Source organism: Lycorma delicatula, chromosome 1, assembly GCF_047948215.1.
Source record: "Lycorma delicatula isolate Av1 chromosome 1, ASM4794821v1, whole genome shotgun sequence".
NCBI classification, from domain to species: domain Eukaryota; kingdom Metazoa; phylum Arthropoda; class Insecta; order Hemiptera; family Fulgoridae; genus Lycorma; species Lycorma delicatula.
The window spans coordinates 269,566,268-269,581,709 of NC_134455.1; the positions used below are offsets into that span (position 1 = coordinate 269,566,268).

The 15,442-nt window shown below is 34.5% G+C and overlaps 1 protein-coding gene across 1 annotated transcript in view; it reads right to left on the reverse strand.

Moving 5' to 3' along the window:
• Nucleotides 1-15,189, reverse strand: part of ClC-a (chloride channel protein 2) — a 296,284-nt gene extending 281,095 nt beyond the window's left edge. The window contains exon 1 of the mRNA XM_075377096.1: nt 15,010-15,189. Coding sequence (XP_075233211.1) covers nt 15,010-15,063 — 54 coding nt within the window. The 5' untranslated portion in view covers nt 15,064-15,189. The remainder of the gene's footprint in view (nt 1-15,009) is intronic.
• Nucleotides 15,190-15,442: the final 253 nt, after the last annotated feature.

The window sequence follows — 15,442 nt, forward strand, 5'->3', positions numbered from 1 at the left end:
AATTGCTTTTATACTAAATTTCATATACGTCTAGTTTAATATAAACATATAAGTTCTTCGTCGCAGACGGCAATTTGTTTCTAAAACGATATAACTGAGGACATCTTAAATAAATAATAAGTACTTAAAAATGAAAAAAGAAGATTTAAGTGAAATATATAAACAAAAACCGATTGAAATTTCTACTGGAATTAAAATAAATTACCTACAACTACCGATCTCCAGATAGATCGATTCGACCGTTCATAATCAAACATTATTCGTAATAATTCATAAATCAAAATTAAGAGGAAAAATACTATTGACGACATATCGCCATAAAATGATTGAGAATTAAACTAATTTGAAAAATCTAGAAAAACGTTTAACGAAGCCAAATGCTAACCGGAAATAAAATATTATTTAACAATCTACATAATACAGCATTAGGGAGATGACCATCTATCTAAAAATTCTCTACAAATCCTCCTCTAAAATAAATGACACAAGCTACGAGCTAGCTACACTTAGAATTCGCCCTCCTAACTACATTATCGATGATAAAATTTTCACATCGATACAAATGATAAACAAAACTGAGCCCGAATCTACCTCTTCTGTAAGAACGCTACCACTCCTTTGAGAAATATTAATAAAGAAAAATAAACTTTTTACGATCTCTTGATACGATTAAAAAATTCTTTGCAGTAACATTACTCCTTCTTTCATGAAATTTAAAGATTAAATTTATGAAATGTTCTACTGAAATCCGTTTGCAAAAGATCAATCCGCTATCGGTGGTGTGTTAACCTATAGCCACAATTGGAGTGCCTCTTCCTCTTCAAAAATAACAGTTTTGAGCTCAAGTACGTATCCTTATCAGCTTAAACTATTATTCCTCTTATTCATATTAAAATTACTGCTACCTATTTGGAGATTAAAATCGTTGACTAAGATATGGCACCCTGATTAATTAAATCTCCATCATATCAAAAGAAAAAACCACATTTATCAAGCCAATAAAAACAGACTAAAAAGTAATGAATAGTGCAAATTTTACATTATAATTCTTCAGGAAAGATCGCAAAATGTTTTGATTTCTTCGTATTCTTACTTTTTTTCTTAATTTAATTTCAAACAATAAACAGATTTCAAACGACAAACCAAATCGATCTCTATCGACAAACTACATGACCGTAGTAATAACATGTATATATACTGTCGCTAAGAATTCCGAAGGTTTGTTTTACTTTTTAAATGCTACCATTAGCGGCTGTAAAAAGCCTAGGGAGAGGTGCCATCAGCCACATACCATGGAGTACAACTCCATCCTTCTAACCAAATTGTGAATTGTACCGTAAAAGGCCATAAATCGACACTCAACCGAATCCTAACAATGTCGACTATAGATACATCAATAATATATAGCTTAGGAAATAATAACATTAAAATAAGTAACGACTTTTCATTCTTTAGTCGGCTAAAAGCAATAGAGATAAGCTCAATTTTGAATTTAAAGCGTTTAAAATAAGTTAAATCAATGTTGACTATTACACCAATCTTCTTACTCTAATCATTCGATTATAATTTTATAAGAATATAATTCGTCTTTGTTTCAATAATCATAATTAAAATAACAATGTCTCTAACGGTAATAAAACTATTAATAATCAAGATAATCATTATGACAATTTTCATATTCATTCTACATCGGCATTATCGATCGTGTAATTGAAACCACAACCGTACGAGAAAATCAGGTGTGCATGAACATACAACTTATTGAGCTAACAATCTCGTTATTTTACTCGGGTTCGTATTAACTCGCAGTTATTTTAAAAACATCTTTCAAACATCTCTTCATTCCCAACGCAACAATTACACTGGGGTACAAAAAAGATTTTTTTTTGTCTCAGGAATAAAAGTAAATGATTCTGATAGTACATTTTCTCCTGAATTCAAATATTATATCGGTTTTACCCCATCACACAAGTTTCCGAGAGACAGGCATAGGTATAAAGAATTGGTTTGCTTGGCATTTAACCCGCCACCACCCCATTCGGTCGCCCTAAAGCATAAGACCGAATATCTGTGCCACAAACGGCTACAAAGCCTTGAAACAGTTTAGCGACCAGTGCCCTAAATAGCTCCTAGAGCTTACCTAACAGGACTAAGTGCGGTGCCATACACCACCGGCTTTCGTGTCCCAACTGCTCACTTGTCATATATTTACTAAAATGGGTAGGCGCACCCGGTCAACTACTAAAAATATATATGACATTCATAAATTAAAATTTACTTTGTCAAGACAGCAATTCGATGCCACGCCCACGTCACTGACTGCCAGCAAGTACCTGTCCACCATATAAAAGCGCTTGGAAGCCTAATTGACTGGTGGTCAGCCATATATCTCAAGGTTAGCTTCCCACAGCAGTGCGTTAGGAGTCTTTCCCTTACAATAAACTACTGATGTCGTCCGGTTGAACATAGCAACCGCATCAAGGAACTCCCACACGGTCCGACAATGCGGCTCTCGCCACATTAAATCGCCGCTTGTAAGTGCCCAATTTTCCCTTAACCTCTAAGTTCCAGGGTGGCTCGGTCTCTGCCCCCCCCCCCCACCACGAGAGCAGGGCAGTCAAACATCAGGTGTTCATATGAATGGACCTCCCCGCAGACGCACAGCTCATCAGCTGCCAGGCGAAACCGAAACAGATACTGGTTCAAATTCACATGGTTAGTGAGCACCTGGGCACCCGTTGCCCTTAAAAACGAACTCGAGGCATACCATCGAGATCCCGTATAAACTTGTACAGGGATCTTCCCTTGGTCGTGGTGTCCCATTCCAGTTGCCATGCTTCCATCGCGAGGCTCTGCAGCCTCTTCGGCAGGCGGGAGATGGGCAACTGAATAAAATTTAGATATCAAAACGAAATTTAACTTCTCATCAAACAAAACCCCTAGGTACTTATGAACTCTCACTCAGCTGATCACACAGCCTTTATACTTAATGTGGGGGTTTTGACTGTACGATAATTTGTTTGCACCCTTGAGAAGTATAAACTTTGTCTTGGGTACAAAAATCTTTAAATTTTGAATGTCCATCCAACTCTCTGCGGTCGACAAGGCCGAATGCGCTCGGTCTTCCAGCTGCAGTCGTGAATTACCACGAACTAAAAGGAGACAGACATCGGGGAAAGCCTGGGCCGTGATCCCTTCTGGGAATGTCAATCCCAGAAACCTGTCAAATACCAGGTTCCACAGCAGGGGACCGAGAACGGAACCCTGCAGGCTTCCCTTGGTGACGGACTTTTCCACAGCTAGGTGCGCATCTTTAAACAGAGCCGTACGATTAGACAGATATAGTCACGGCCTGCAGGGCTACGGGAATTTTGCGGCGTTCCAATTCATAGAGGACAGAACTCCAACACAAGGAAGGAAATGCTGCCTCTATGTCTATAAAAATTCCCAAAACATATTTACAGTCGGCGCTTTCCACCTCGGCAAGAGCATTTAAGTGCAATACTCGGTGCGTCATTCTAACCCCTGCAAGGCAGCCGCGCACTCGCGCCGCAGTCTGTGCTGATCCAGGACCCTTAGGTTATGGCGTCCCGAAGCTGGAGCTCTTAGACCGCTTCCATAAACTATTTCATAGGTTATAAGCCTATGATCGCTCACACTGGCCTCGGGCCAGACAGTCCAACTATTTGTACTTCGCAATAAGTCGTCGGTCACCAAAGTGACGTCGATGTAACTTTACCCCGTTCGGAAGAGAAAGTTGGCAGTTGTTCTGAATCATAATCAAGTAGAGGCTCCTGGCTTCCACGAACTGTTCGAGACCAGCGCCTCTGGAGTTAGTGAGTGGTGAACCCAGGCGGGAGATTTGGCGTTAGCGTCCAGAACAATCAGCACTCTGGTGCCCGGGAGACCGTCCAGAATCCTGGCCAACTTCGCCAGCAAGTCATCGATACTCCATCGAAGCTGGAAGTATCCCGACACTAGTACGACATCGAGTGTACCCCTCGTCACTCGCACGACGGTGAATTGCTCATCCGACCATTGGGGCATCCAAAAGACACCCAATGAATCTGTGCCAACCACGACCGCGGAGAGCGACCATCCCCACGAGAATGAATAACATCCACCCCGTGGAACCCGACCACCCTACCACCGACTGCGTATGGCTCCTGGACCTCAAGGTTGTACTCCACAAGAAACCTCATGGCTTCACTTGTGGCCGCCCGGGCATGATGCAGATTCAACTGCCCCAGGCGCAAGCGTTCAACATGGTGGAGTCTGTTCTCAAAGGCTTTCCCCAATACAGGCGTCACCATAAGCTGTTTATTTTTTATAGCTCCCGCCCGTGTAATATCATACGCCCTGCACTGCCTACCCCCGACCCGGTGTCCAGCATCGCTGCCTTTCACCAAAGTACAGGCGGCGCACTTGGCAGGGCAATTGGCTGCCCTGTACCCCGGAAGAGCACAGTGACTACACATCTCGGAGATCTAGTGTAGAGAGGTGTGGCCAAAGCCCTGACACTTATAGCACCAGGCGACCTCTATATGGTCGACGACCCTAGATGAGGTCTACCCGAAATACAAACGTCCACCAGCCACCAAGACCTGCCGGATCTTTGGCGAGGTCTCGAACACCCAGTGACTTTTTGAGGCTTCCTTCCTCCCCAGCTGCCTGACCATCTTGGTTTCCCGAAAGAAATTCTCGACGGCCATATCCAATGTAGGATTTTGCCCGTGCATAGCCCTGAGGATTTCGGACTCCCCCATCCTTGTCGCCCTTGGCATAGGTATAGGAGTATTTTACATGGGCGATGGACATCACGCCGTAGAATGTAGCATATCTTACGTGCAATGCGGAGGGACACCGCACTGGCAGTGTCACATTCCCCAAGGGGGTCAATAGTGAGAATAACAAGGAGAACCGGGGAAAGACCGGGCGTAACTCAACCTGTTGATGGAAATGAAAATTGTTCAGTTTAATATGAACCATGCGACACTGGCGCTTGCCCTGCTAACAAGGTATGTCTCGGAGATGGGCACTGATATTGCGCTCATCTCTGAGCTCTACGTTCCTCACTCGCGACTGGAGTGGGATATCTCTGAGGATCGGTGTGCGGTCATTTGGCCGATTGCGTACCTACCTGTGCGGGGCGTTCTGAGAGAGCGTGGTTTCGTCAGGGCGAGGATTGGAGGCATTTATTATTACAGCTGTTATTTTTCGCCTAACATGTCTGTGGAACTGTACAGGGAAATCTTGGCCTCGCTTACTAGATACCTCGAAGCTCACCGGCCGGCATTATTGGCTGGGGATTTTAATGCCTGGTCGGTTACCTGGCGGTCACCCAGGACCGATGTGAGGGGCAGATTGCTGATCGAGGCCGTCGCGTTACTGGATCTAGAATGCCTCAACTTTGTTGGCGCACTAACGTTCAGGAGGGGAACCACTGGCTCTATTATTGATCTTACCTCTGCTACACCGGCTTTCATCATATTTACAATGCTCAAGGAGATTTCATTTGACAATAGATAAATGGACGAAAAAGTTTTAAAATATTTAACAAATAACATTAGAATAACAAAAAACTGTAGGCGATGGAGAAATTACGAATACATATTTGAAAACAGGATAAAAAACTGCATTACATAAACTTATTGGTACTCGTGAGACAAAAATCATGTTGACCAGTGTTATTAATTATACTACAAATTTATATTACCACATTCTACTAAACGTTACCACCCATATCAATCAAGCAACTGCACATTTACATTACTAAACGTATATTGTTATTCTGGTCTTCAAAACAAACATACTAATTTTTAATAATTTTTAAGAATGAAGATTCTTGATTAAAAAAGTATTTCCTCTTAATCGGCCAATTCTGAAGAATCGTTGGTTCAAAAATATCCTAACTGAACGAGACTTAAGAAAAATGTTTTTTACTAGTAGATAATACATTACACTTTCAAATTTTTTTCTACACTTTTCAACACGTATTGGATTAAAATATAATGAAAAGTGTACTTTTCCTTAGTTCTTAAATTTTTGAATAAAGATTTCAATAATGGAATGAAAATTGAGTAGATTTTCAGAAAAGTGGTGGCGGAATAAAATAAGTCTTTCGATGTTTACGTTTTTATGAATCGTTGAATTTTTATTATCATAAAGTACGTGTTTTTAAAATTAAAGACGTTCTAAAATCAACTGCAGTACAATTTTTTAAATTGAAGTCGTGAAAATGTTTACCACTCTCTGTGCTAGATTTTGGTTGACATTAAATTCTTCTACGAATATTTTTAAAAAAATTGTTTTATTATTTAGTACCAAACTCATGGATATACTAATGTGACTGTAGTCTGAATAACGAAAGAGACACCTGAATTGCCTAAAAAAAAGTAATAATCAAAATACGGAATAACCAAAATCTGCTTTAATTTTTTTTTATTAAAAACTTGTTTGAACAGCAAAAACGCATCGTACTGTCGTTTAAAACTGTTAAATGTTTGTTAATTTTGATACGATTATTGGAACCGGATATATATAAGAGGAAATGTAATGCACACTGGAACGCAACGGGAGAATAAACTGACGCCCACAGGGACAGTTGCCACCTTATAGTTTCATTTCCGTACTACTACTAACATCCCAAAACTCGTTGACCCGCGTCCTAAAATTTAAAATATCTCAAAAGCAATCGGTTAAAAAAAAATCATCCGTTTGATTAACATATTCACCAAAATTAAATATTATTAAATAACATCTTTAGATTATTTATGGTAGTAAAAGAGCTTTGTTTCATACTTAGAACATTAAATATGATAATAAGAACTGTAGTTATGACATGGTAAATCAAGGAGGGGAGTAATTATCTTGCACAGAAAACAATTTAATCATTAATTTTGCGAGTGTATAAAAAAAAATATAAAAGCATCCTACTTTGGATAAATAAGGGATAGATCTTCAAATAACTAATTTAATTATAATGCAATATATAAGACTCGAATCTGGGGCAGCTCTAGACTTGAGGAATACGAACCGACCGCCCGCGGTTTAGTTCACCTCTTTCTCATAAAATCCTTGAAATACCCTTACGAGTAAGGGTATTTCAGAGAAATGACCACAAAATACAAGAACGATATAATTTATGTCACAAGTTAGGATAAATTTCTAGTTTACAATAATAAAATCTACGGAATTTCTGATACGGAGATATATAACATACAAATCAACGAATATTTCATTCTAAAGAAAAAACACGTAGTTAGTTTTTTCCTAAAACCTTTCATCTGTAAGTTACCCGCCATTGACTCGAACGTAAAATTAATATTTTTAATTTTGCTAAATCCCCCCGATTAAAATCACAAAAAAAAACAACTTTTTTCGTATTAATCAGAACAATTAATATAAATTACACTAAACAAAACATACATAGTATACATCTTATTTTATTGAATTACAGAAATTAAATTAAATAAACCACAGCATTTTTATAACATATTTTTTTCATAACGAAATGAAGATATTTTAAATACGAATTCAAAAAAAAAGAAAAGATTCAGGCACACTTACAAAAAGAGAAAGATATGTGGGATGTCCATGTACGTGTGTGTACATAAATACATATAAAAACATACATAAACACAAAAATACATATAAAGGCTACCGGAATAAGTAAATTTGGCTCTTGAAGTAGATGTAGAGGGTAAAATCTGTAAAGAAAGACAAAGATTAGATTTGATGAAACAAATAATTAAGGACATAGGATATGAAGGAAATTAATTGATATGGACTGAGTTATTGATATAATAATCCGGAAATTTTCAGATATCTACTGCAGCTTTCTTGATTCTGGGTCCATTGCATCTACGTACCTTGTTCGTGTTATTAGGATCATGAAACCGTTTTGAGCCTCTCCTCGCAAAGTTACATGCAGAAGGTATATGAAGCTAAGGCATCGGCACAGCATAAAAAGTTGTACAAAAATGCTCCAAACCACTCAAATACCGACGACAATAAAATATTTACAGACCTCTTTGTTAACATTTTATTAGTAACCAATAATCCATATTATTACTGCATACATCCATATTTATTACTGCTATAATATACTAGGTTCGAATAGTAAATACATCTAAACGAACATGATTATAAGTTGAGGGATCGCATTCCGTTCGCTCCCAGTAATGTTTTCTGCAAAGTTTGGTAATCTTGTGCTGTATATAGTTTGCTTCCGTGCGATGTTGGTGATGTTGAGACGAGCAGGTGGTTCTTTGTTGCTCAATATGTGTTCGTTGCCTTTGAACGATTGAGACCGTATCTGTGTTCGCTCAGAATGTGTTAACATTACAACAGAGAATATGTCCATCGTGAGCATGATATGTCCTAATCGACATAGTATAAAAACGTTAATAGTGAAATTTAGGAAGACAGGCGAAGCGGTAGACTATCAGCAGTCGATGAAGAAAAAGTGCAAGACATAGCAGTTATGCAACGTAATCCCAAGTTCGTGCAAAAGTTGGCCTAACAAAGATCGGTGTTTCAAGGCAGTTCCTATGAAGCTCAGTCTCATCCCATATAAAGTGAAAGCGGTTGAAAATCTATTGGCCACATAAACTGCGGAAAGCGAATTAAATACAGCGAATTGTTTCAAGAATTTCTATCTAACAATTCTGACGATATCTTGGACTATGTTTTCTATACCGATGATCCGTGCTTTTATTTATTAGGGTAAACGTGAGTTCTGTGCGCGCACGTTTATGTTCTGCCAACAACCCAAATGTGCACTTGAAATCTTTCTACATGACCAGAAGATTGGGATGTGAATTGCAATATCCAGAAGAGAAGTCAGCCCAATATTCATCGTCGAAATTATAAATTCAAGAAAAATAACAGAATTAAGAATATGTATTTTTATTTGCGTATTTGAAGTAACAGAGATATTTCTTTACCAGTAAGCTGATTAACGTTGGGAATGTTAGAAAAGTCCAGTATGTGACACTTTTCGAGCAAATATAATTTCTAAGACATTCTCCGGAGAAATTTAGAAAAAAATATAGAATTAATTTTTTTTTCAAAATTTGGAGCTATTAACCATACACTTAGGCATTACACCTAGGCATTAAAAAGATTTCGTACGACTCAGATGAGCTAACTTCGGGAAGCACGTGTGATATTACAATTATCCTACATTGAATTTTCATATTAAAAGTATTGACGGATCCTCGAACTACGGTGGAAGTTTTTCATACTTAGAAAAAAGCCATCGTGTAGCACACTTTTCTTCACATGATAACTTAAAAGAAAACAAACTGTGTTGTAATAATTATTAGTTATCAAATATAAAAATTGTACTATCATAAACATTTTTATTGGTTACCATGTATGATTTCATAAATTAGTTGCGTTGAAATTGTAAGCAACTACAACATAAGCCTAAATCTGTGTTACGGTAACGCCAAATTATGAAATTGTTCGCTAAATCTTTACAGCACAGTAGTGTATAATAAAAAGCTGTATTAGTTAAATTTATAAAGATATTACATCATGAAATTTTATTAGATGGTTTCTAACTTCCCTTTTTACGGCTCGTGCAAGTTTTATTATACCAATATTTTCCTTCTTTAAGAAAATTTGGTTGTTGACAAATCTTTTTCCACTTTTATAAGTATAATTATAAATTATTATATTTGTTTTTAATTAAGAAAAGTTCTTACAGTAACGGGTTTTTCAATTAAAGTGGGATCTAATTTAATTTTAATTTAATTTAATTTAATTATAAAAATTAGTTTAGAGCGTAACTAATGAAATCATGTCGTCGATATTTATAAGGAGTAACTACCCTCACAGGAAGCAAGAAACATTACTAACAATGTGATAAACAAGTGGGACGAAGAGGATTTCCAAAATTCTTTGTTATTGCAGTTATTAAATGCGACTGAAAGGGCAATAATAAATTATTCCACAATATAAAATAACAAGATTGAAGAAACAGTTTTGCGAGCTCTGTTACAGAAGACCATGCCACTTAAGAAGCAATTCCGTACAAAATGTTTCCTCAGAATACATTAAAACTAAAAATTTGCATTTATACAACAGAGTAGCAAGATCAAATACGTATTTAGGATGGTTTTAGAAAAGCAACAGTCCCGTATTTTCTGGCGGTTAGCGAATAAGGTAGCAAAATAGACCCCTGTAAAATACATTTGTTAATTACTCTCTATATGTCGCTTTGTTTTATATATTTGTTAATAAAAAAGTATTAAAACGAAAAAGAATATTTAAACTTAGAAATCATTCTGTGTACGGAAAATTCGTAAGCTGTGTTTCGTTAAGAAACACGAGAATTAATTGAAAGCGATACAACGGTTTAAAACAAAACTTCAACAATATATTAATTTGCCTTTTAAATAAAATTTTTGTGGCTAGATTCAACTGTCTCCCGTATATTTCTCCGATTAAGCGGTGTGAATTTTCAACTTGCCGCACCTTCGCAAAGTTCTAACTCTCCTTAAACAGAAAAATAAACAAATGGTGTTTGGATTCTACAACGTAAACCACCGGGTTGGTCTAGTAGTGAACGCGTGTTCCCAAATCAGCTGATATGGAAGTCGAGAGTTCCAGCGTTCAAGTCCTAGTAAAGTCAGTTATTTTTACACGGATTTGAATAATATATCGTGGATACCGGTGTTCTTTGGTGGTTGGGTTTCAATTATCCATACAACTCAGGAATGGTCGAACTGAGACTGTACAAGATATAACTTTATTTACACTCGTACAAATCATCCTCTGAAATATTACCTGAACGGGAATTAGCGGAGGCTAAACAGGAAAAAGAAAAAGGATTCTACAACGTTATTTGTACGCTTATGCGAGTTCTGTAGCTCCACCTGAAAAGATGGGCCCACAACCAAACTAACATTGTTTCACTGTATGCAGGCAATCATCAATCAATGCTCGCATAATTAACCTGTATTATTGCGGCACTTGAAAGAGATGCTTCCACTGTGAAAAAATTGAACGTACCTTAGGGGACTTCTGAAGTGATGAGCGACATATCAAAAACTGATTGTTTTTATAATCACTTTTTTAAATTAAAATGTTCATTTTTTCTGCAAACAATTGATTTCTGCACTGCTTGTTATTAAAACTTTAAAATTTATTCGTTTCAAAATTTATCATTAGTTTTCCGCGCGAGAATAAGTTTATTAAGCACTTTTAAATCATTAAATCCTAAATATGATCGAAGATCTGTTTCTATTTTATTATTCTTTTCATACATTTCAAATTGTAATTTGAAAAAATATGACGTTAATAAATAAAAATGGCAAAAAATCCAACTAACAACTAAAAAAACAAACCTTCTGGAAGCGCACTACCGCATTTTGTAAAAAGAAAAAGTTACTGCGCGATAAAGAAAATCTGAGAGACGTTAAAATTTAATGACGTTAAAATTAATGCATCTGTAAAATTTTTCAAAACTATCACAACGTTTTTAATCAGCATTTTATGTTTTATAGTAATTTGTGATAAAAATAATTTTTTTACTACAGCAGTTGTACGTACCCTGTGAAATGTTTAGTAGGATCCAACAGTAAGTCACATCTAATAAATTTAGCAACGCGCTAATTAGTTTGTCACTAATAAATTATCACAGGATCGCGTTCAAAATTTTCATCTTAACAAAAATTAACTTCAGATCCTTTCTAAAAAATAATAGTTCTACCCATATGAAAACTAATTAAGTATTTCGACCTAATTCCTAGCATGCATGCTAGGATGGTTTTTACCGACTGATATTTCTTTTGTTAAAAAATTGTTCTACTCTATTTTATATAACGATTTTTTAAAAAGCCTCTAGCGGTTTTTCTTTCGTGCGTTTCGGGTTTTCATGTGTTTCATTTTTATAAAGAATCTTACTTAAAAATTATTCAGATGTAAAACTACACACCGAAGTCGATATAAAATAATTAATGAGCGTTTTATTAGTTAGTATATTTTCAATGTAATTTAAGCACAGCAGATTCTAAAATTTAACAATTAATAATACCCGTCACGTGTAATATTTATATTTTTAGTACCCACTTAAAACTTAAAAATTAGGACTTGGACTTTAATAAGTGGCCGTTGTCTCAAGGAAGGTCACCTACAACCGTTTGTTTACAGCACCATTGAAAAATTAGGAAGACACAAATTTTTTAAAAAATCCAGAGGTCAAGATCAAATCTTCTCAATACCCGGCAAAGAAAACTTTGGCTATCAAATACAATAATAAGACTAAAGTACAATTTTTCTTTTTATTCCAACGGATTTTTGCATGTTGTAACATCCAAAATCTAAATTTACGAATGTTACTGGCTACTTTTATATTATATTTTTATAATTCTTTCCTTTTTTCTAATCCGAATTAAAATTAGAATTCGATTAATTTTTTGATGATTTTTTAAAAATTAAATACAAATGATATTTTGTTAATTGCGTTATTTGTACGCTACACTAAAGGTAAATTTAAGTATAACATCTTCAGTATACCTAAAATGACGCATTAAGTAAATACAAAATTTTACAATACTGGACTAGCTTATCGAAATATCAGGTTTAGAATAAAGTAAAACGAGTTACGGGCTAAATTTATTGAAAGAGATTTTTAAAATAGTTTAAAAAAATTCATTTATATTAAAATCTTATACATTAAACCTCTGAATAAATTGAGTCATATTAAAAAAAAAAGAAAGAAATTACAACAAAACGTTTCGATGTAAGTTAAGTGTACATTGAAAACTAAATAACTTGGCCCTCCAGTATTGACGTTATCATAAATAAATAAGAATAAAATCAACCGCGAGTGATAAGATTCCTAACGTAGACAAAAATTATTATATGATTATACATAGCTGTCAATCCTATTCTTATAAACCAGAATTTCGTTATCGGTCGCGATTTTGTGTTACTTATTGGTAATACGCTTAGTAACTAAGTAACTAAAGTTAACATGTTGCGTTATGAATTGCGCTTTTATTAGTAAACATATCAAGTAATTAACGGTAAATTAATCGACATTAAAAACCTTTCAATAATCCTAAATATAGACCAAACACTCGTACATTATGTGAACGATAATTGATCGGCTTGACAAGAACTGTAAAAAAAAGGTTAATTTTTTATGAATTTTTGTATTTTGCTAACACACAAATCGCTTACTGAAATTTTATATATTATTCCGTTATAAATTATACTCATGAAGATTAGGACCATATTTAAATAGAATTTACTGGGACTAAATAATCGTTAAATTAAGGAGTTTTTTTGTTAATAATGGTATCTATCATAAAGTAACACAATTATTTCGTAGAGTATTTTAAAATAATATTATCTTATGTGGAAGAGATGTGGTCATTAAAATATTACACATTAATTCAATTTGAAAATCATAAAGAGATATCTATTACCACGAGCTCGAGGAAGCCTCGGTTTCCAGAAATAGATTTTATTAAATCCGATTTTACGTATTTTAATAGATTTTATGTATATCACAAACAAACCCGTTCGGAAGAGTTATTAATATACCTGTCCTATTTTATGCACCGAGAATTGGATTCGTTTTATGCGTGCATCCGTACGCATACTCCATTCTATTTAACTAACTTTTTATGGATTGTTTATAAAAGCCTAGACTTATACTGTTTTCTTTAATCGTAACCATAATTTTTAGTGCCGTTGTTCATACAATTGAGCCGTTGATGTTGAGCATCCAACTTGTGTAACTTAAATGTAAATGTTATCACCTATCTTATAAGTTCATTTAACGTTTCACTTCGAAAATAAAGAGAATTAGGACATTAATTATCATCGCCCAAAATTTAACTTTGTAATTTTAAATCCCGATTTCAGTTTTTTCTTTTTTTAAGTAGATAAAATTCAAAAAATTATGACACACCACACTGGAGCTTATCGTCTATATTTAATGTAATTTATGTATAGAAAAATCTTTAATACATAAACTTTTGAAGATTTATTAAGAAAAATTCTCCATACCGCTTCCTTAAAAATTAATTTTAAATTCTTAATGTTTGAAAATTCCTTATCGAGGGCGATCTATCTTTCATATAAAATTATAAATTCAAAGTTCAAGGTCTAATATTGAACCCCGTAAGTTGAAAACAGCCATTAATGGTGAGTAATAAAAATAATTAGGTTATAATTTATAGCTTACTATAAATTAATAATTATATCCCGATTAACATTTTCAACTATCTGCTACGTTTCTTGTTATGTTATAAATTATGGGTTAACTTACATTAATGTAATAGCATAATTTACATTATCATAATTACTTTATTTGCATTAATATATTGTGAATTAAATTTAACAGATTATAGTTATTGGATTATTTATCTTTTTCAAGTCAGCATTTTAAATTACTCCTTATCAATAAATACCGCCCGCTTCAGTTCATGCATATATATAAAACTACAGTAATTAATAAATAAAATGATAGTGATATTATTTTGATGCATAATACAAATGTCAAGCGCATAAATAAACATCTGAATTAACGTTAAGCATTACCTTTTCACATTTTTGTGAACCTAATTCAGGGCCTGATTAATCAAGTAGTCTTATTCTAAAAAAATAATTAGCATGATCGAAGCACAATTTACAATTTCGGATTTTTTTTTCATAATAATTAACTAAAGAACTATTGGAAACATTTAATTTAAAAATAAAATAAAATTTGTATTAAATATTATATAACGCGAATATTATATTTATTTACTTGTTACGATACTAGTTGTTTTTGATAACAGATTACTAAAGTTAAAGAATAATAAATTTACGTCAATATTATTCAACGACAATAGTTCTCTTAACGGCACTGAACTATTTAAAATTTTTTAAACACATAAACGATGTTTATTTTTCTAAATTCACAAATTTGTACGATTTGTCTTACAAATCACTACCGTATCACAAGTCATCTAAAATTACAACAAAAAATATAATTTGACTGACCAAAGTTGTTTGATACTCATGTCGATTTGCTGCACGAACTCCAGTGTAAGCCATGATAAGGGTTTATTTTATTATCACAATTTGAAAAACGAGTATTTTAAGAAAATATTACTTATTAATAACGCATGTCCATCCCACAGTTAACACAGAGCACCGTATTACACGCTGACTGACGCACAACGCAACAAAACAGTAACTAAACAACTAAACGCGTTCAACAGATTATAGAAATTGCAATGCGCCACCTGTTGGCAAAATTGCAAATTACTCATCCGGTCGCGTCCTCAGGTGATATGGAATTAATTCATGATGCTCCAGCCTGGAATTCTCGTGTACTTAACCTACAGGTATACGATGCCTTACAAAAAAAAATTTACGATATGACAAATTATAATAATCTCATAATAATCGATCTCAGTCCACACATAGTAAG